This window comes from Lepidochelys kempii, chromosome 8 (assembly GCF_965140265.1).
Source record: "Lepidochelys kempii isolate rLepKem1 chromosome 8, rLepKem1.hap2, whole genome shotgun sequence".
NCBI lineage: Eukaryota > Metazoa > Chordata > Testudines > Cheloniidae > Lepidochelys > Lepidochelys kempii.
Window position 1 is genome coordinate 9,314,080 of NC_133263.1, and position 23,456 is coordinate 9,337,535.

Consider the following 23,456-nt stretch of genomic DNA (forward strand, 5'->3'; position numbering starts at 1 on the left):
TACCTCTGCTCCTTATTCACCGCCTGATGTCATGATCCTTCTGTAACATTATAATAATCTCACAGCAACAAATGGCGATGTTGCAGATTAGAGGATTATGTCTTTGAGTTGGGAAAGAAGCACCAAGATCAGATGAATTCAAGAACCAAGAGTCTGTCTTTTTGCAAATGGCCTTATTAATAGAAAGCACAGGGGGAGCAAATTACAGAAAATGTGTGGTGTAATAAAGAGTTGTCTCCTATTTTTCTAAATTTTCCTTGCAGCGTTAGTGACACGAGGGGTGTTAATTGTTAATTTGTCGCCTTCAGTTTGTAATTTTGATTGAGAGAGTTTTATAAACCGTAGTTGTCATGAGTGCTGCATGTGCACCTAACTCGTTTCTTACTGTGATGAGAGCTCCTGGGGAATGACCAGAGCAGGAAAAGGAAAACCAGAATTAAATTCTGACCTCTGGCCAGTTGGAACTTTTGCTGCTTTTGGCTGAATTTTAAGAAATGCAAGGAATCCGAACGCAGGCAAGGGTGAAATGTGGAGACCTTCCCCAAATTAATACAATAGCCTCAATCTCTGCAGTAACAACCTCCTTTTCTTACGACGGCCACTGGTGCTAATAGAATCAGCTGATGGTTGATCCTGCCCAAAACTGTTCAATAAAATAAAATAGAAAAGAGGGAAAGTGGATTAATATTTATTATTTGTACTGCAGTAGCACCTAGGAGCTCTAGTCGTGGACTAGGGTGCCATTGTGCTAGATGCTGTACAGACAGAACAAAAAGAGACTACACTGCAGTGCTTCTGTGCATTAGGGCCATTTCTTCCATTCTCTGAACAGCTGCCCAATGAAGAATGAGTTGTTTGAGACGAATTTTCTAAATACTTCTTCATTAGGAAGAACATTACTTGTAAGGTTACGATCAGCCCCAGTAATGACGTGCTGTAACTAAACAGCTGAGACTCTTTTAAAAATAAGTAAATAAATGAAATAGTTTTTAAAGATACATACAGTGGGCTAAAATCTTCTTTGGGAGCCACAGTTGTAACTCTGGTTGTCTCACTGAAGTCAGTTATATGTATGTAGAAATAGAACTGGAACACAACAGGCAGGAGAGGTAAACTCAGTTTTTAATTTAATTATAAAGACAAAAATTAAAGCCTAATGTTGGGCAGCTTATGTCTGGAAGGGAAAGGAGTAAATGCAAAAAAGGAACTTGATCCCTGTAAGTTTCCTAATGCAGAAGCTCTGTAGAACAGCAGAATAATGGAACTGAGGGCAGCTTTAGACCTTGGCCGTAACCAATCGAGGTTTTTTTTCCCCCCTGAGCTATTAGGAATTTCAGTTTGTGTAGATAACTAAGCACAGGAAAGCCTATGTAAGACCCAGTAAATGTGTTAAGACTGTAGACAGGCTGATCTACAAGAAATGAATAACATATGCCAAGGAATAAATCCTCAGAAACCCCCATTCCTTATGAAGGGCACTCTATTAGTGTACCAGAAAAGCGCACACTCCAAGACACATGGTTAGCTAGACTTTTTGAAAAGAAGGATACTTGAATGCCAGCAGTCATGCCATAAAGAGCTGCTTTTACAGGGAGAAATTAGAAATTACTCACAACTTGACAGTCTGGTAATTTGATGAATTGTCAACATGTGTGATAATCACTTAGTCCTAATAATTGAAGATATCCCCTTAGAGTATTAAGCCAGGCATATTGAGAATGCAACAGTTTGTCTGAAACAGAGCTGCAGCTACTGCATAACCACAGACCGTTCTGTGCAAGATATAGTATACCAAGCAGCTGTTTAACTCTTCAGTATTTTAAGACATAGTTTGTATTTTATGTGCTTTAATCAGTGTCCATCCTTTAAATGAGGACTTTGGCTGCTGTGTTAAACACTTAGTTTTCCTAGGTAGCTTCACCATGGTTTATAACACTGTAATTTAGGGCCCTTTCCTGTAAACACCCATTTGAGTATCCTTACTCACACAAGTTCCATTTACTTCAGAGGGGTTACCTTTGTGAGTCAAGTCACCCATGCACATGCTTTCAGGATCTCTTTCTCAATGAGAACCTGACCTACATAGTGACATAAACATGCATTTTTATGAGGGGATAGAGGTAATCTATAGAATACCATTAGTTTTATTGTCTTTCACCGCAATTTTAGTATAACTTTTATTTCTTTGTGACCAGGTCCAATAACATGTGACTTTAGAAAAACTCTTTAAGCAGAAAGTTACCCTCGAACGTACTTGTGAATTTCTCTGCCATATTCATTTAACAATAATATAAGTGGGGACAACTTTAATTTTGTAAGACCAGTCCTCTGGGGAAGCAGGATGTTTATGCTTGGATTTAGGGGTGGTTCTTCCATTGGAAAGACAAAGCGCCCCGCCCCCCGCCCCACCGGGACATTGCAGTTGCATTCATTTAGCCTTTCTGATCCCTGTTTTTTTTCCAGTGGGCATAACAAGGCAGTGGGGGTCCTAGCAATGACTGTAGTAGGCACTTGGGTTCTATGGTGATGAGCACTGTTCAGTACAGGTTACAAGGGTAGGTTTTGACACAGGCATAAACGCTTTCTCTGGTTCTGAAGGTGTATATGTTTCATATATCATCAGACCAAAGGAGTAACTCCATTCAAGTATATTTAATTACACCAGGGATGAATTTGGCCCAATCAATTGCCATTCTCTTTCTAAATGTGGTGCCCATGTGTCCAAAGTTCTAACATAGGCTAAGTGTGGTCCGGCTGGGCACTCTTCAGGCTTGCCAGTGGTGCTCTGCCAAATCTTGGTTCCCTCTTTCCCCTGTGGTATCATACCCACATCTTCAAGTGATCCTTCCAGGGGGACTCCTTAACCCTCCCATACCCCATCTTGATGGTGCCCCTCAGAGGAAACAGTCGGAGATGCTCTCAGCTTGGGAGCTAATTAGGTCCAGCTGGTCCTGGTTCGGCTCAGCATCTTAAAAGCGGGGTGGGGGGTGGCTAGCTTCAGGCCATGGGAAGAGGATAAAGTGGCTTTACAGACTAGACACCAAAGGAGGGAGTTCTGAAGAAACATTAGATCTGCTTTTTTTGTTGGCTTGTGCATTTGCTTTGGAGTTTACTTGCTGTAATGCTGCATGGAAGGAATACAGAGTCCTCAGCCAAATGTGTGTTTTCCTGCTTAAACCAGAACTTCTGAAATAAACCCCACTCCTATTGAGGTATTTTGTGTTCAAATCTGAGCTTGCTATGAAATCTCTCCTTTTACCTTTTTACACCACGGTACTGCCATAGTCTCCAGCCAGGGGTCACTGATACTTCCAGCCTGCTCCTCCACACGAGTACAAAGTGCACTGACTACATCAGGATCCAACATACTCAAAAGACAAATGTATACACAAACTAAGCTTTGGGTGTCTACCTCTATCCTAGTATCCTCCAACCTAGTATTGTACTTATCCAAGACCGGTAGCTGCTCATGCTACCGGTCTTGGATATTCCCTATTTGTGTTTGTGAGGGATGGCTGATGTATTGGAACATTGCTACCCAACCAGTTCTACTACACTGTTGTCTGCTTTCCTGCTTCCAGTGTGTTTGTGCGTGGAAATTGTGTTGGAGGTTCTGCTTGTTGCGCAAGAAAAGCTGAAGATTTACTCCCACGCAGCAAATGTGGAGGAAACCCAGCTGGAATCTAGCAGCACTGAAAAACAGGGAAGGATTGGCACCAAAAATATATATATAAAGGAGTCAAGAGATGAAGTGCTTGGATGAAATGCCTACATGAAACACTGCTCCAAAATGGTGGCTTACCTGCATTAAAACCGCACAGAATCGGTGTCCTCTCCTGTGTTTGGGCATTAGGTGAAATTCCAACCAAGGTTTAAACACTTGAAAAAAAACTTGCAGGACATATGGAAGTCATTTCAAATCTCAGAAATTTGAGGGGAGCCTTGGGACTGGTTCCCCCATAAAAGCACTTTGTTGTTCTGGAGGAAAATTGGTGCAATGTGATGCACAGATGAGTGAGCAGTGGCTTTTGAAATGAAGCTTAGCAGCCAAGAAGATGTGGCATGTCTGAGAGCTTGGCGGGGTTGGGGGTGGGGCTCTGCTTTCAGAGCTTACTGTGACTTGATTCGTGGGCTAGTTATAAGCTACTACTACTCTTCAAACTCTGCCATTTTCATTGGACAGAGTGGAAGAAATAAATCGTTCTTTTGTTGGAACTATTCACTCTTTTTGCCGAGATAGATCAAAACTTAGTGCCAAGCCTACTCAAGATCACTGTAACAGTCACAAACCCAGAAACCCCTTTTAGCTTCTGTCTTTCAAGAATTTTGCATTTTCAGGTCACTACCTTTTTGATATTTAGCATTACACTTCCAGGTGTATTCCTTAATATTTTGGAGAGCACACCCACCCAAGCAATAATAACAACAACAAAAAATCATTGTCCTGTGCCAATCTCTCAGTCATGTCCTCCACAATCTCATTAAGACAGACATCTGAGAGTAGACTTGGGGCATCCAGGTAAGAGTTGTCATAGGCCAGAGGACTGAACATGTTCTCAGTAAAATGAACATATGAATCATGTCCTCAGTGTGTTAGTGAAGTCTGTTGGTCCTCTATGACAGTGGTTTTCAAACTTCTTTCTTTCTGGCAACCAAATTGAAAATTGTTGATGCCCATGACCCAATGGAGCTAGGGATGAGGGGTTTGGGGTGTGGGAGGGGCTCAGGGCTGGGATAGAGGGTTGGGGGTGCAAGGGTGAGGGCTGCAGGGTGGGGCTGGGAATTAGGGGCTCAGGGTGGGGGAGGGGGCTCTGGGCTGGAGCAGGGGATTGGGTGCAGGAGGGGTTCAGGGTTCTAGCCTGGGGGTGCAGGCTCTGGATTGGGGCTGGGGATGAGGGGTTTGGGGTGCAGGAAGGTTGGGGGCGGCTCAGGGCTGGGGTAGAGGATTGGGGCGTGGGGTTGGGGTGTGGGCTTACCTCGGGCAGCTCCTGGTCAGCAGCACAGCTGGGGTGCTAAGGCAGGCTTCCTGCCTTTCCTGACACCGCAGACTACGCTGCACCCCGGAAGCGGCCAGCAGCAGGTCCGACTCCTAGTCGGAGGCGCGCAAGCAGTTCTGTGCAGCTCTCGCCCACAGGCACCGCCCCCGCCCCCTCATGGAATTGCAGAGCCGGTGCTCAGGGCGGGGACAGCACGTGGAGCCCAATAGTCCCTCCCCACCTAGGAGCTGGACCTGCTGCTGGCCGCTTCCAGGGCACAGCGTGGTGTCAGAACAGGTAGGCACTAGCTTGCCTTAGCTGGGGAGCACCGCTGACAGGACTTTTAACAGCCCAATTGGTGGTGCTGACCAGAGCTGCCGCAACCCAGTGCCTTAAATTCCATGACCCAGTACTGTGTCGCGACCCGCAGTTTGAAAACCACTGCTCTATGACAGCTGTGTCTGCTCCTTAGGTAAAACAGAGTGAAGCTTCCTCCAGAGTAGAATGAAAAGCTGCAACACTGGATTCTAACAACACTTTGATTATTCACCCTCCATTAAATAACATAACCTCTGCAATGGCTGAGTTTAGTTGCAGAGTTCTCCTGTTTATTTTGTATCATGGATATTGGTGTTAGCAATTTATTGTTGCTTTCTGCTCTTTTTTCATCAAGGACCTGATACACAGAGTCCTGCAGTCTGGATGCGTATCTTCCTAGAAACAGAGTGAGGAATTTTAACCTTCATTTAATGCAGAACTCTGGCTTATCAGAGGTTGTCTTGTTATGTGTCATCTGATACCTCTGTGGGGAGAGAGTTTGTTGCTTCTTACTTCTGGTATGGAACACAGCACCATCAGGAAAATGTAGTAATGAGGCAAGCTGAGGGGATTTGGAGACTTTCAGGGTCCCAACCAGATCTGGCAGAAGTCATCTTTAGTGTCTTCTCTGAGTGGAGTGAATGCAGGTGGTCTTTTTAAAAAGGCATACAAGGATTTAGCCTTTGCCAGGGAAAATGCAAGATGGTGGCTGCAGCCCAGTCCCCAAGGAATACTTTAGAAATTCTCTTGTTAGTGTGGAGGGCTTCCTTTTGCAACATTGCTCAAATAATCCCTTTGGAACCAAAAAATGAAGCTCTTAAAGTGTTTGTTTGGGGTCGTATATGATACTGTGTGCAGGACTTCAAGAGTCCCAGGGGGATGGATTTCATGGAACCCATAATTCCCTTATACTTTAAAATGATGTACAATATGTCAACTGAACAGCGAGAGACTGGCTGTGACTCTATCCGGAACAGTGCCAAAAAGGGATCGTAATAGGACCATGTGCTTGAGGTGAAAGATTATCAAGAAAGCAACTCATCAGTAAACATTTGTGCCACCTAGTCAGAACAATCAATCATCTGGTAACTATTTCCTTTATTCTGGGTGGCTCAAATTAGAAGTATAATCACAAAACAAAAGCAACACTGAAATGTCCCCAGAATTTAGGATAACAAGTTGGCTTGCTGATCATATAGAAGGCAAATGTCTCATTTTCAATACCCTTCCTTGTTTTAGGCTGTGTGGAGGGAGGTTGCTGTCATAAGAATAAAGTAAAGTGGAATACTGTGCAAATTCCTTAAGAAGCCACAGGCTCTGTAAAATGCATATATTTCCCCTGGGGGCCTTAAATCAAGCATCACTTCCAAATGCGAGAGAGCAGTCTCTATTCATTGTAATTACTGTCTCCTTCTGTTTTCATGGTGATGGGGCTGACAACCTCTGAACAAAGACATGAAGTAGCTTTCGTTCCAATAATGTGGCTGTTTAAATAAATAACCACTTCTTACTTATCCCTTATTCCCATGATATCTTGCCTTCCTGTCAAATGGAGAAATTCATACACCTCCAAGCCGATACTGTGTACACAACACCTTGGCCTAATCCCTCCCTGTAATAGTCAGTTAGAGAGTACTAAATGCCTTTTCAAAGCTGTACAGCAGATGCAAAGTGTTGTTCTCTCTAACGGCTGGTTCAGTAGTTCAAGGGACATAAATCTTTCTGCTTAATTTACTATCAGGACAGAGAGTCCATGCAATGAGGAATGAATTATGCTAACAGTACATTGGCTGCAGTGTGGCCATTTGTCCACCCGAGTCTTGTTTTATGTTATGCTGGGACTGTAGCCAACTTCAAAACCTCTGTCATTTTGTGATAAAATTCTCTCTTCCCTCACACCTGCTGCTATTTTTCAAACTAAATATCTCCCTTGCCTACTTAAAGAGCCAAAGGTCTTCACATAACTCTGATGGTATCGCTGCTGTTTCTCCGACGGCCATACACGGGTGCATTTTTTATATGAAGTAAGTTTTGTGCTGCTACTTTTTGTGCAAGTCCTGCCGGGTAATTCTTTGGCCCATGCTATGGTCATTTTGCATTGCTCAAGGGGCACAAAGACACCTTATATGAGGAATCCTGAGTTGGTGCAAAGTCCTCCCTCCATGGTATATAGCAGGTATTTCGGAAACTGGATGGGGTAGAAGCAGCGTCAGAATGCACTGTACTCCAGTGATCCTTAATGCTGTAATGTTCATTAGGCTGCTATTACAAATTGGCACAAGTTAGAGTAGCCCTTAGGCTGCTCGGTTCTGCATTAAGCCTGATCTTGGAAAAAAGGTCCACATTCCAAGTCCCATGGGCTTGAGTGGGACTCCATTGTAGGAGTTGGTATCTGTGCGGGGTGAGACTAGGTTGTGGAATTGGGCCTTTAAGACCAGAGCCCATGCCTTCTATCTGTCTGTAAAGTGCCCTGCACACTCTAGCATTACAGTAATCATGATGATAAAGCAAATCCTGTGGCTTAGTTTTATTCAGAAGGCAGTTGTGTTTCTTGTGGGGCATCTCTGTTGAGTAAATATTTATCTTTGCTTAACTGTGATGTATTTAAATTTCATCTGCATGCATATCAGGCACCCCATAGAATTCAAATGGCTTGCCTGTTAAATCTGGCAATAAGGAATTTGCCGAGACTGGCTTTGGAATGATGCTCTTTGTAATAATTTTAACAAGAAAAACATTTGATTGAATTACACAGAAAATATTAAGAAGGGGAACAGGTCTTCCTTTTGGGAATGCCATGCTGGTTAGTTTCAATCATTTAAAATATAATTTGCTTTGCAAAAGTATTTTTATGCAAATACACTGACATGAAACATGACAAATGCAGGTTCTTTTAGTTATGCAATCATTAAAAAATAGCATATCAAACTTTTTTGGTTTAATCATAAGTTCTACAAAAGCAGGGGAATGGGGGTGGAGAAGATGTGGTAAATTCCTTTCCAGTTGGAGAGCTTGCTTATAAATTTTCAGAGCCGCATAGTATTTTAGAGACTTAATTCATAATGTTGGGAGACACTAATGTAGCCTTTTACATACACAGAAGTTGCATCAAAATCAAATGAAACTTAAGTTACATCACCTTGCTACTTTACTTTAGTTCTTCATTGCTGACCTATGGGTGTGAAAGTCATCTCAGAATGTTTGCAACATCCTTGCTCCACCCTCGCAGCTAGGAGTTTGCAACATGCTCACGTGGCAGAAACCAGCATTAGTCTGCTCATAACTGTATATGCAGCTGCCATGACTTTTCTCCTTAGTATAGTGAGGATGTATGATGGGTCAGGCAAGCCATGGGTGGGCAAGCCCCCAGGGTCTGCAGTCTTGCTGACTAATGAACACCAAGCCTGGGCAGAACAAAACAAATCACATTCCCACAGTGAAGTGTGTAAACTAAGGGACAGGCCCTGCTGACATTTCTGTTAATGAAGAGTAACTACAATGAAGTCAGAGCTATGTTAGTGTAAGTGGGACGGGACTCAGGCCTGAAGTGTTCAACAGGCTTCCTTTCGCTGGGTCTCTAAATGTAAAACAAAGAGGATGGCTTTGTATTGCCAAGGTTGGAGGCTCTCAAAGGGCTTTTTCTTGCTTCTCCCAAGTTTTCTGGCTTCTCGCAGCAGCTGGATTGTAGCACTCCCTGGAACACTTCCCTCTTACAGCATGTGCTGGAGGAACTGCCTACTCCATTGCAGCCAGCCCAGCAATACCTGCTGAACAGTCCTAAAGTAAGCAGCTGAGGTTCTTCACTATATTCAGGGAGAAAGTGCTACCCCTGTCTGCCAACCCCTGCCACAGCATCATATGAGAACAGGGCAGTATAGGATGAGGACTGGCACTCAGGGGTGGAGTGTGGGGATGTGCAGGCTTTGGAGCTGCCAGCTGACACTGTTGCTTTTGTACCAATGTCAGGATTCTAATTTGTTGTTGGGAGATTGGATTCTAAAAGTTAGCACCCCAGCTGTGCTTACAGTTGAGTTTGACTATACCTCTGCAGATGGGACCAAACCATGGTATATATAATTGCCAGGGCTAGTAAAACGGTTTGGTAACAATCAGGAAGCACAGTAGATTAGCCTCTTTCCCCCCCCCCCCCCCCCCCCAATAAGCGGAAGTCTTAGGATTCTTCCTATACTGTCCTGTGCTTTGCAGGAATCCAGTCTCATTAGAAGGTCTGCACTAAAGTTAAAATCAAACTAGCTGCAGCCAAATTTAAAGTTTAAAAATGGCTGCTGTTAGCATGTTCCTAAGAAGTTTTCCTGAACAATAAAGATTTGCAAAAAGAAAAGGAGGACTTGTGGCACCTTAGAGACTAACCAATTTATTTGAGCATAAGCTTTCGTGAGCTACTTATGCTCAAATAAATTGGTTAGTCTCTAAGGTGCCACAAGTACTCCTTTTCTTTTTGCAAATACAGACTAACACGGCTGTTACTCTGAAACCAATAAAGATTTGGATGTTTTTGCCTAGTATCAAGCTACAGCTGAACCCCCTAGCAATCAGCAGCATGATTTTATAATATGGATTCTCGGAGGGGGGAATCCCTCTCTGCAACGGATGGGGAGTCTATGCTAGCAATAATCACATTTAAACAAAGTCTCAGTCATAGTGTGGGCATGGCCTTTTCCCATTTCTGACCAGATCTTACTCATTTTGCAACTAAAACCCACTTCTTAAGCCTGAGAATGCTTTCTGCTACCATTTAAAATTACTGACAATTACTACAGGATGGTGACGTTAAACCTAATAGGAAACATGCTTTTAAAATGGCTGTCAATCCAAACAACACAATAAACTTTTAGAGGAGGATGTACCGAGTAAATTGGTATTGGTGTAGGGCTTGGAGCTAGTCAAACTACAAAGGGTACATGACAACAATTGTGTCTGCTGTTACTAGGCTTATTCAGTTAGTGCCAGCGGTCTAGTGCTGCTGCCTAGGTTATTAAAATTTGGCCCTTCATTTCCTGATCTTTCCCTTTTTCTCCCCCATTGTAAATTTCAAAGGAGTAAAGTAATTTAACTTCCCCTTTTTCTTATGTGTTTTGTTTTATTAAATTCTCGCCATAGTGCAAGTACAGAACTGAAGCGATTATCCGTTATGCTGCACATACCAATGAAATATAACCTAGAGTGAGATGAGAGCAAGTTCTATTAACTACAGCCCTGTTAGCGCCTCCCCAGTACCGTCAGTGGTATTTTAGTATTGAATAAAGCAAAAGTGGGGAGGGGGAAAGAAAGGCCATTCATCTCTTATTCCCAGCACTCTTCAGTCACATGCAAACACTGAGCAGACGAGAAGGCTGTGACTGCCAACAGCAATCACAAACTAATCCTCCATTCAGCAGCCTGCAGCAGCCTCATTTTGCTAAGCTGACTCCTCCCACTGCTTCCTCCACATGTGACAGGCCCGCTCACTTAGGCCAGATCTCCACTAGAAAAGATTAGCTAGGATAGCTATACTGGCGACCACACATCCATGTCCACCCACCCACCGGTGGTAACATAAACCCTGTCCAGAGATCGAAGACTCAGGCACCTTTCAAGTCCCACGTAAGCCCGATTTTGAAGGGTATGTCTACACTACAAGCACTACAGCGGCACATCTGTGTTGCTGCAGCTACGGCGCTGTAGTGTAGAGACTTGCTGCAGTGACAGAAGGAGTTTTCTGTTGGGGTAGTACATCCACCTCCTAAAGAGGCTGTAGCTAGTTGATGGAAGAATTCTTCTGTCACCCTAGCAGTCTCTACACCAGGGCTTAGGTTGGCTTAACTATGTCTCTCAGAGTATGTGAATTTTTCATACACTTGAGCAGCATAGCTTAGGAGTAAACCAGGCCAAAGGTGTAAATGTTTCACAGGCCTTGAGCTGGCTTTCTGCACAGGCGTGAAGTTCAGCCACTGAGAATTAAAAGATAAATCTGAAATGACGTTTCGGCATTCCACTCTCCCCCTCCCCAGCTTGAACTATAAAACAGCCACGATTTGTTTTTGTTTCAAAATGTGTCTGAATAAATCCGGTTTACTCTGAGGTTGAAACACTGCATGTCAAGTGCTGACATGGAGAAAATGGTGATGGCCCAGCACAAACCCCACATCTTATTTTACTACTTTCTATGTTTTAAATTAAACTATAAACAAACCATTGCATACACTCCATCGCAGAACAGATAGGCCCCGGGTTTTATTTTTAGTCTGGAAAGAAGTCTTTATGTGTGCATATGTACCATTTAGATCGTAGAATCAAGGAGAATATATTCACTTATCATGCACCTATCACCCCATCACCTGCAGTCTACATCTACAGTACCTCCTTCCACACCACTTCTAATGTTCGAAACCTCTGAGTGGCTCCAAACAGATGTTGGGTTTTTTAAATCAAACTGACTGAGAAATAGTTCCTCCTTTCCCTCCAAAAGTGGATTATTTCCCACAAAGTTACACTAATCTGAGCCCCAAGACAGGCAATGTTCAGTACTGTACCAGTCACAGAATGGGGTTCAATTACCAGGGGAAAGCGTCCTGTCCTCACAGCATGTTCAGCCAATGGGAATGTGTTTTGATGATGTCCTGCTTGTGACTGGAGGCCCTCATGAAGAGTGTTGGTGGATCGGATTTCTCTGGAACCAATCAGAAATGGAAATTTGCCTCAGGGCTTTACATTTATTCCAGACACAGTAAAGCTATTTTTATTAAGTTTTTAACAATGGCTAGAGTGGACCAGGATAGCTGAAGTGTGTCTTAAAATAAAACGTGGAGGAGACTATGTGGATGAGGTGTGAAATTCACCCCTGTACAAAGTGTTAGTATAAGTTCTTAAAACAGGGCTTAAGTTGAATTTAAATGGTGCTTTGGCCCCATGTCATTTTCTGCATAGGGATGAATTTTACAGAGGAAACTATAGTTTTTACTTTTTAGATTAGAAATGAGTTAAATGAAAGACTACTCCAAATTCAAATTACGTAGCCCAAAATTCAAATTGCGTAGACCAGTGATCTCAGTAAAAGGATGCTTTTGAAAATTCAAGGCTTGGAGTAGATGCATATGCAAATTTCAGTTTGGCAGCACTCAGATGTCATAGCTGGGGTGAGGACCCTTTGGAAATCTGTTCTAGTGTGCCTTTTGTACCAAACACACATTAAACACCTTCCCACAAACAGAATATTTTCCCTTAAGAGAACCTCCCTTCCCATCCCTTTTGGATACTGTTTTGTGTGTTTGGTACAAAATAGCAATTAAAAGCAACTGGATTGGGATTTGAAATGAAATGGTTTGCATCTTTAAATTCTTGGATGATTATTTTTTTATAACTTGCTTCTGAAAACTAGAATTTGCTCCAGGTTCCAGAGCTACTTTATATCAGGCTCTACCAAAATGTAACCAGTTCTGCATGCCATGTGAATTCTTCTCTGTCTGTTTGCCTTTTATTTGGTTAAAAAACTGAAAAAAGTTCACTGGGTAGCATTGTTCTAAGAAGATTAAAACACCATACAAAATCCTTAGAATGTGTGCGCATAAAGGAAAACAGAATCACACTTTTTGAAGATTACTTCCAAAACTAACAAGTGAATAGGCGGAGAGAGATTTTTTTAATGTATTGCTTGGGATTCTCTTACACAATTTTTTGTCCTTTTTTTTTTTTTAAATTAACTACAGCATCACAAGACTTTGAGTTGAACTGAATTGTTTTACCCTATTTTTTGCTTTATGAAATCTGGAGACTCTTGACAATATATTGTTGTACAGGAGTGATCCAAACTCTGCTTCAGAAGGGTTACTCCAAATTTACATCCCTGTCATGTGAAAGCAGAATTCAGCCCGGTGTTGCTTAGAGAAAGAGAGGGGGGGGCAGACATATGTCAGACAGTTGTAGCTGTGATGTGGAAATATAAAAGAGTACTGATTCCAAGCTATAACTTAGTGACCATGGCCCTTATATTACCATGAAGTGATGAAAGCAACATCACATTCAGTTATAGCAATCAAAATTGCATGTTTGTTTGGGGACACAAATGAGCAATTCCTTTGCTTCTGTATGAGCATGTGGATGGCATGGTTCTTTTGTGGATTCTTGTAGTTGGGTTTCTCACATGACATAGTGACAGCTGCTCACCAGCCTAGGGAAAGGCTGAACCATAAAGTTGTTTGCAGTGTTGTTGTAGCCGTGTTGGTCCCGGGATATGAGAGAGACCAGGTGAGTGATATTAATCTTTTATTGTACCAACAGAAGTTGAACCATAAATGGCATTTGAAATTACTGTAGAATTCCAAGCCACGCTGCTGAGCTGGATTAGACTTTGCCACTGGAGAATCGCTGTGCTCCAAAGCACAGTTGTTTAAAATTAACCTATTAAGGCCCGATTCAGCAAAGTATGTCACACATGCTTAAGTCCATCCTTATCTAACAAAGTGCTTAAAGCATGTGCTTAACGGTTGGCCTATATTTAACCCCCTTTGAAGTCTGTGAGACTTAAGCAGGTGCCAAAGTGAATCGGGACCTCAGTCCCTTATCTGCTTAGGAGATTGTTGTAAATCAAATTACAGAAGATATGAACGGTTTCAGAGTAGCAGCTGTGTTAGCCCTGGTCTACACTAGGACTTTAGGTCGAATTTAGCAGCCTTAAATCGATGTAAACCTGCACCTGTCCACACAATGAAGCCCTTTATTTAGACTTAAAGGGCTCTTAAAATCGATTTCCTTACTCCACCCCTCACAAGTGGATTAGCGCTTAAATCGACGTTGCCGGCTCGAATTTGGGGTACTGTGGACAAAATTCGATGGTATTGGCCTCCAGGAGCTATCCCAGAGTGCTCCATTCTGACCGCTCTGGACAGCACTCTCAACTCAGATGCACTGGCCAGGTAGACAGGAAAAGAACCACGAACTTTTGAATCTCATTTCCTGTTTGGCCAGTGTGGCAAGCTGCAGGTGACCATGCAGAGCTCATCAGCACAGGTGACCATGATGGAGTCCCAGAATTGCAAAAGAGCTCCAGCATGGACTGAATGGGAGGTACGGGATCTGATCGCTGTTTGGGGAGAGGAATCCGTGCTATCAGAACTCCGTTCCAGTTTTCGAAATGCCAAAACCTTTGTGAAAATCTCCCAGGGCATGAAGGACAGAGGCCATAACAGGGACCCGAAGCAGTGCCGCGTGAAACTGAAGGAGCTGAGGCAAGCCTACCAGAAAACCAGAGAGGCGAACAGCCGCTCTGGGTCAGAGCCCCAAACATGCCGCTTCTATGATGAGCTGCATGCCATTTTAGGGGGTTCAGCCACCACTACCCCAGCCGTGTTGTTTGACTCCTTCAATGGAGATGGAGGCAATACGGAAGCAGGTTTTGGGGACGAAGAAGATGATGAGGAGGAGGAGGTTGTAGATAGCTCACAGCAAGCAAGCGGAGAAACCGGTTTTCCCGACAGCCAGGAACTGTTTCTCACCCTAGACCTGGAGCCAGTACCCCCCGAACCCACCCAAGGCTGCCTCCTGGACCCAGCAGGCGGAGAAGGGACCTCTGGTGAGTGTACCTTTTAAAATACTATACATGGTTTAAAAGCAAGCATGTGAAAGGATTACTTTGCCCTGGCATTTGCGGTTCTCCTAGATGTAGTCCTAAAGCCTTTGCAAAAGGTTTCTGGGGAGGGCAGCCTTATTGGTTGAAATAGAGTGCTTTTCTTCAGGGGACACTCAGAGGAGCCCATTCCTGCTGGGCTGTTTGCCTGTGGCTAAACAGAAATGTTCCCTGCTGTTAGCCACAGGGAGGGGGGAAGGTTGAGGGGGTAGTCACGCGGTGGGAGGAGGCAAAATGCGACCTTGTAACGAAAGCACATGTGCTATGTATGTAATGTTAACAGCAAGGTTTACCCTGAAAGAGTGTAGCGACTGTTGTATAAAATGTGTCTTTTTAAATACCGCTGTCCCTTTTTTTTTCTCCACCAGCTGCATGTGTTTCAATGATCACAGGATCTTCTCCTTCCCAGAGGCTAGTGAAGCTTAGAAAGAAAGAAAAAAAAACGCACTCGCGATGAAATGTTCTCCGAGCTCATGCTGTCCTCCCACACTGACAGAGCACAGACGAATGCGTGGAGGCAAATAATGTCAGAGTGCAGGAAAGCACAAAATGACTGGGAGGAGAGGTGGCGGGCTGAAGAGAGCCCTGTCTTCAGCCCAAATGTGGCGGCAGCGTGATGAGAGGAGGCAGGATTCAATGCTGAGGCTGCTGCAGGACCAAACCGGTATGCTCCAGTGTATGGTTGAGCTGCAGCAAAGGCAGCTGGAGCACAGACTGCCACTGCTGCCCCTCTGTAACCAACCGCCCTCCTCCCCAAGTTCCATAGCCTCCACACCCAGATGCCCAAGAACGCGGTGGGGGGGGGCCTCCGGCCAACCAGCCACTCCACCACAGAGGATTGCCCAAAAAAAAGAAGGCTGTCATTAAATAAATTTTAAAGTTGTAAACTTTTAAAGTGCTGTGTGGCATTTTCCTTCCCTCCTCCACCACCCCTCCTGGGCTACCTTGGTAGTCATCCCCCTATTTGTGTGATGAATGAATAAAGAATGCATGAATGTGAAGCAACAATGACTTTATTGCCTCTGCAAGTGGTGATTGAAGGGAGGAGGGGCGGGTGGTTAGCTTACAGGGAAGTAGAGTGAACCAAGGGGCGGGGGGTTTCATCAAGGAGAAACAAACAGAACTTTCGCACCGTAGCCTGGCCAGTCATGAAACTGGTTTTCAAAGCTTCTCTGATGCGTACCACGCCCTCCTGTGCTGTTCTAACCGCCCTGGTGTCTGGCTGCGCGTAACCAGCAGCCAGGCGATTTGCCTCAACCTCCCACCCCGCCATAAACGTCTCCCCCTTACTCTCACAGATATTGTGGAGCACACAGCAAGCAGTAATAACAGTGGGAATATTGGTTTCACTGAGGTCTAAGCGAGTCAGTAAACTGCGCCAGCGCACCTTTAAACGTCCAAATGCACATTCTACCACCATTCTGCACTTGCTCAGCCTGTAGTTGAACAGTTCCTGACTACTGTCCAGGCTGCCTGTGTACAGCTTCATGAGCCATGGCATTAAGGGGTAGGCTGGGTCCCCAAGGATACATATAGGCATTTCAACATCCCCAACAGTTATTTTCTGGTCTGGGAATAAAGTCCCTTCCTGCAGCTTTTGAAACAGACCAGAGTTCCTGAAGATGCGAGCATCATGCACCTTTCCCAGCCATCCCACGTTGATGTTGGTGAAACGTCCCTTGTGATCCACCAGAGCTTGCAGCACTATTGAAAAGTACCCCTTGCGGTTTATGTACTCGGCGGCTTGGTGCTCCGGTGCCAAGATAGGGATATGGGTTCCCTCTATAGCCCCACCACAGTTAGGGAATCCCATTGCAGCAAAGCCATCCACTATGACCTGCACATTTCCCAGGGTCACTACCCTTGATATCAGCAGATCTTTGATTGCGTGGGCTACTTGCATCACAGCAGCCCCCACAGTAGATTTGCCCACTCCAAATTGATTCCCAACTGACCGGTAGCTGTCTGGCGTTGCAAGCTTCCACAGGGCTATCGCCACTCGCTTCTCAACTGTGAGGGCTGCTCTCATCTTGGTATTCATGCGCTTCAGGGCAGGGGAAAGCAAGTCACAAAGTTCCATGAAAGTGCCCTTACGCATGCGAAAGTTTCGCAGCCACTGGGGAATCGTCCCAGACCTGCAACAGTATGCGGTCCCACCAGTCTGTGCTTGTTTCCCGAGCCCAGAATCGGCGTTCCACAGCATGAACCTGCCCCATTAGCACCATGATGCATGCATTGGCAGGGCCCATGCTTTCAGAGAAATCTGTGTCCATGTCCTGATCACTCACGTGACCGCGCTGACGTCGCCTCCTCGCCCAGTATCGCTTTGCCAGGTTCTGGTGCTGCATATACTGCTGGATAATGCGTGTTGTGTTTAATGTGCTCCTAATTGCCAAAGTGAGCTGAGCGGCCTCCATGCTTGCCTTGGTATGGCGTCCGCACAGAAAAAAGGCGCGGAACGATTGTCTGCCGTTGCTCTGACGGAGGGAGGGGCGACTGACGACACGGCTTACAGGGTTGGCTTCAGGGAGCTAAAATCAACAAAGGGGGTGCCTGTACATCAAGGAGTATTTCAGGCAGGACTTCACGGAGGGTTCCAATAAGAAATGGTGCACCTAAGTTATTGTCCTTATTGGAACAAGAAGGTTAGCCTGGCCTCTGATTGATACATGGCTAGATTTACCTCGCTGCACCTTCTCTGTGAGTGACTGCAGTGTGATCTAGAAGAATGAGTCCCCTAGACAGGGGAGGGGGGGGAAGCAAATGAGTACAAAACAAATCTGGTCTATTTCTTCTTTTGATCCACTCCATCTATCTTTTACATCTTTGGCTGGCAGCAGACGGTGCAGAAGGACTGCATGCCATCCACATCTCATGGCTGCTCGGCAGAAGATGGTACAGTACGACTGCTAGCAGTCCGTATCGCCTGTCCGCTCACCATAAGACGGTTCAATAGGACTGACTGCAGGACTAAAGAGAATGACCTGGTCAAGTCGCTCCAAATTTAGTCCCTGCGCCCATGTCTGCCCAGGCGCTCCTGATCAACCTCTCAGAGGCGACCAGGAGCACCTCGGACATGACGATGACGGCTACCAGTCGTACTGTACCGTCTGCTGCCACAAGGCAAGGGGTTGCTGCTACTGTGTAGCAATGCCGTACCGCGTCTGCCAGCACCCAGGAGACATAGGGTGACGGTTACCTGAGCGGGCTCCATGCTTGCAGTGGTATGGCGTCTGCACAGGTAACTCAGGGAAAAAAGGCGCGAAATGATTGTCTGCCCTTGCTTTCACGGAGGGAGGGAGGGAATGGGGGCCTGACGATATGTACCCAGAACCACCCGTGACAATGTTTTAGCCCCATCAGGCATTGGGATCTCAACCCAGAATTCCAATGGGCAGCGGAGACTGCGGGAACTGTGGGATAGCTACCCACAGTGCAACGCTCCGGAAGTCGACTCTAGCCTCGGTACTGTGGAAGCGCTCTGCCGAGTTAATGTACTTAATGCACTTAGAGCATTTTCTGTGGGGACACACACACTCAAATATATAAAACCGATTTCTAAAAAACCGACTTCTATAAATTCGACCTTATTCCGTAGTGTAGACATACCCTTAGTCTGTATTCGCAAAAAGACAAGGAGTACTTGTGGCACCTTAGAGACTAACCAATTTATTTGAGCATAAGCTTTTGTGAGCTACAGCTCACTTCATCGGATGCATAGAATGGAACTAGTTATGCGACCCCCGAGCATGCTCAAATAAATTGGTTAGTCTCTAAGGTGCCACTAGTACTCCTTTTCTTTTTGCGAATACAGACTAACACGGCTGCTACTCTGAAACCTAATAGTAAGAAGATATTTATACAAACAGAGAACATGAAAAGGTGGAAGTACCCATACCAACTGTAAGAGGCTAATTAATTAAGAGGAGCGATTATCAGCTGGGGGAAAAAAGCTTTGGAAGTGATAATCAAGATGGCCCATTTCAGTCAGTTGACACGAAGGTGTGAGGATACTTAACATGGGGAAATAGATTCAATTAGTGTAATGACTGAGCCATTTCCAGTCTCTGTTCAAACCTAAGTTAATGGTATCTAGTTTGCATATTAATTCAAGTTCAGCAACTTCTCCTTGGAGTCTGTTTTTGGAGCTTTTCTGTTGCAAAATTGCCACCTTTAAGTCTATCGCTGCGTGATTAGAGAGATTGAAGTGTTCTCATACTGGTTTTTGAATTTTATGATTCCTAATGTCAGATTTGTGTCCGTTTATTCTTTTGCATAGAGACTGTCCAGTTTGGCCAATGTACATGGCAGAGGGGCATTGCTGGTACATGATGGCATATATCACATTGGTAGATGTGCAGGTGAACGAGCCCCTGATGGTGTGGCTAATGTGATTAGGTCCTATGATGCTGTCACTTGAATAGATATGTTTCAGAGTGCAGCCCAGTTGGTCTGTATCCGCAAAAAGAAAAGGAGTACTTGTGGCACCTTGGAGACTAACAAATTTATTTGAGCATAAGCTTTCGTGAGCTACAGCTCACTTCATTGGATGCAAAATATATGTGGACAGAGTTGGCATCGGGCTTTGTTGCAAGGATAGGTTCCTGGGTTAGTGTTTTTGTTGTGTGGTTGCTGGTGAGTATTTGCTTCAGGTTGGGGGGCTGTCTGTAAGCGAGGACTGGTCTGTCTCCCAAGATCTGTGAGAGTGAGGGATCATCTTTCAGGATAGGTTGTAGATCTTTGATGATGCACTGGAGGGGTTTTAATTGGGGGCTGAAGGTGACAACTAGTGGCTTTCTGTTATTCTCTTTGTTGGGCCTGTCCTCTAATAGGTGACTAAGATATGAAGTTATCTGGGTGGCAAGGAGACCAGCTGGTAACAGCACTGTCTTTCCAGAGATTTACTGCAACTATTCAACTGCTCTGATTGAGGAGTAGTAGGACTAAAGTCAGTGTCTTTGCACAGGTTCTCCTAGACCGCAGCAGTATCCTGGTGCTCAGGACTCCCCTTCTCATGTACACTCAGTCAAGGGACAGACACAATTTGATCTAATATGTTTAATGACATTTAAAAGCCATGTAAGGGATGAAGTGATTGTAAATAATAAATCAACCTTTACTCGGGTTACTTACTGTGCATTTCCTTTGGGAATCCTAGAAGGGTAGATTTAAAGGATAGTTAAGATTGCTAAGGCCCCAATCCTGCAAACACTTATTAATGCATCTGACTTTATGCGACTACTCTGGTGAGCGAAGCTGAGCATCTGTGTATATGTGTGTGCAGTATCGGGGCCTAAAGTACCATGCTATATGTTGTCTCTGTGCACAGCCGAACTCCTGTTGCTGTCAGTGGAAATAATGCAAGGCAATAGGTGGCCCATAGAATCTGGGTAAATGATAAATTCTTGTCCCTATTGTTTTGAAAAATAAAGGCCCAGTTCTGAAGTTGAATCACATGTGGGATCCATCCTGGATTCTGTGCTGCTCTGCTGGGTGCTTTAAAAATCCCTGACAGATCTAAGCACCATGCCTGAAGGGAATCATCTTATTCTTCCCACCATACCTTTGTTTCTTTTCACACCCTTTCATACTCTCTGTTATATATTACTTGACCTCCCTTATTTTATTGTTCTCTTGAGAAATATTATTGAATCTTGAAAAAGTGATAAGATCTATTAATATCCTTAACAATGTACTAGATCTAATCTAGAGCCTCTTTTAGAGCATGATTGAAATAACTGCATTCACAAATTAATCTCCTTTTGTAATCTGGTATCTTTGCTTCCCTTTTCAGGGGCCCCTTGGTTTGGATGGCAAGCCAGTAAGTAGTGCGTTAAGTGTCAAATGTACTATTTGTTTATTTCTAGTTACTCCATGAGAGACACACATACAGAGCCAAATATTGTAATAATGGCGCTCTGCAGTATGATTATTACAAAGTGCAGTACAGCAAGGTCACTCTGTGCTTTGTAACACAGACTGACTTCAGGATTTACCAGTTTAGGCCCTGATCCTGCATCTGGGCAAATTGCAGCACTTGGGTGAAATCCCAGTGACTTCAGTGGGACCAATCACAGTGTATAAAATTCAGCACTTTTGTAAATCTGTCCAGAATCGGGGCCTCTGTGAGCTTTTACTCTGAAAGGTGACTGTAACGTAACGCTGTCATTCTGGAGTTCTGTGGTTTTTGACTCTCTGTCATTTTTATATACAGTGTGCTGAGTTTACAAATAAAAAGATGTACCTTTCTAAGTGCCAGCCCTATAAACTCAACTAGGGATTGGTAGGGAAGCAAAGTTGGATTCTTTCCTCTAGTAAAACAAATTATGCCCTCAGTAACATCTGATGAACCCCATTGTTTTCCATGCATTTGCACAGATTGTAAGGAACTTAAGAAACAACTCTACTGATGCATCAGAGGGAACAAAATCAAGTGTACACTCTTAGCTGGGTGCTAATGGGAGTAAAAAAGTGTCAATAAATTTTTTTAATTGCAAAAGTGACCAGTCTGTCTGAATGCACACACTGCTGAATAGGGGTGTACATTTCTCCAGAGTGGTTTGGAGCTGGTCTCAGGGTGCATGATTACTGAAGTAGCATGTTGTGAATTATTGGGATGGGGCACAGTCTGGAATCCATTTTTACGCGATGTTTTCTTGACTTCTTTCTTTTGCTTGGAAGCCTATTGGAAATCCAGGTACATGTCTCCTTATTGTCTTTACAAAATCAGAGCCTTTTGATAACATGCTAATTGAACGTTGGTCAGTTATGATTTTTTTCAGAAAGGATATTTAAGAACTGTCACTTGTGTGTATTTTGTTTTCAAACTACATTTCCTTCCACGATCACTAGAGGGCCGCATTTGAAATCTTTTTAAGCTACAAATCATTAAGTGACTGTATTGAGAAAGCTAGTAGAGGCTAATTTCATTCATGCAAAGTCGTTCTAGATATTTTGTTAGCCACTTTGCGAATGTTTCATTATAGCTGCAAATATGCTCTATTTCTGTTGCTACATTTAAAAAAAACAAAAAGACTACTAGTAGAAAACAATTGGGGTGGACCAACCAATTAGACCAGTACGAGAGTCTCTTTGCCCACAATTCAAACCAATCCGGAATTGAACTTTTTTTTATGTTTGAAAAAGTTGGTATATGTTTTTATATATAGACACACAAAATTAATTTTCTGTGCTGTTCTCAGTATTTTTTGGCCTACCTGGAAAGAAAAAAAAGAGTAGAAGTTTCATGAAAGAGGCAGGTCTCGTGTGTTTTCCAGCCCTGTTTTCAGGACACAAAGGATAGGATTTTCAAAGGGGCTGAAGAGACCTAAGGGCCAGATTTTAAAGGTAGCTAGGTGCCAAAAGCTGCAGGTAGGTGCTTAGTGGGATTGTCAAAAGCATCTGGGCACCTAACTTCCATTGATTTCCATTGGATTTAGGTGCTTTTGAAAATCCCAGTCGGCACCTATTTAGGCACCTTAATACCTTTACAAATTTGGCCCTAAATGCCTAACTTCCTTTGGCTCCTTGGAAATTTCAGCCAAGAACTTTGAATAGATTTCCCTGGGCTCCTTTGTTGTCAGCATACACATGGAATTGAATGTTTGCAGGATAGGACTCTGAGTGAGGAGAGGGGCGTGAAACCCACGTGTATTATAGTGTGATCTACTTTTTGTACAGCCCAATAATTCCTTTGGTCCACATAGTAAATATCCACTGGCATATGGAGAGGCCGGATGTCAGGCTAGATCATCGTAATGGCTGCTTCTGGCCTTAAAATCTATGCATGTCTGTAAGCAGGATGTCCATGTGTAGAGCAAATATAGGCTATAACCCCAATCTTGCAACAGGCTCCAGAGGCATGGACTCTCCTGCAGAATTGGAGCTCATGTCCCATACTTGTTGTTCTCCGTTTGTTCCCCCATGAGAAACATTTGATGGTTATTTTTTTCTTTAAAAAATTAAATTAAAATTACAAGGTTTGCTTGGACTAAAAGGAGAACAAGTGAATCTGATTTTTCTTTTTCCAAATCATGTTAATTTCTCTATCACTAATGCTTTTAATTTCAATAAATGTTTAAAATGTAAAAAATAAAAAACCAAAAAAAACATAGCAATAGACTTAGACTGGAACCATTTTACATACTCCAAACCCACCTCACACTTTGGTGGCAGTGAGAAGGGTGAGAATGGTTACTGGATGTGAATAGCTTGAATTAGTTTTGCAAAGCCAACCCCCTCTGGCTTTTGCCCATCCCTACAGAGAACACATGGGAATAGAGAAAAGGCAAATGCGGTGTTTAAAAAGAAAAAAAAAATCTAAACCCAAGAAACTGGGGGCCCAGGTTGTGCAACATGCTGAGCATTCTACTGTCCAAATGGGATCTGGCCTTAAATTAGCAAAACCCTAAGGCAAAAGAAGACCCATAAATTAAAAGAAGAAACAGAAACCAAAAACACATACAACATGTACTACAGGGCCCATTCTTCTCTCTGTGCGTATGTTGATGCTGATGGTCGGAAGTTCAATGCAAGCCCCA

General features: G+C 43.9%; 1 protein-coding gene across 1 annotated transcript in view; it reads left to right on the top strand.

Moving 5' to 3' along the window:
- COL23A1 (collagen type XXIII alpha 1 chain) overlaps window positions 1-23,456 on the top strand; it is a 353,441-nt gene that overhangs the window by 281,184 nt on the left and 48,801 nt on the right. The window contains exon 6 of the mRNA XM_073355469.1: window positions 20,711-20,737. Within this exon, the coding sequence (XP_073211570.1) occupies window positions 20,711-20,737 (27 nt within the window). The remainder of the gene's footprint in view (window positions 1-20,710; window positions 20,738-23,456) is intronic.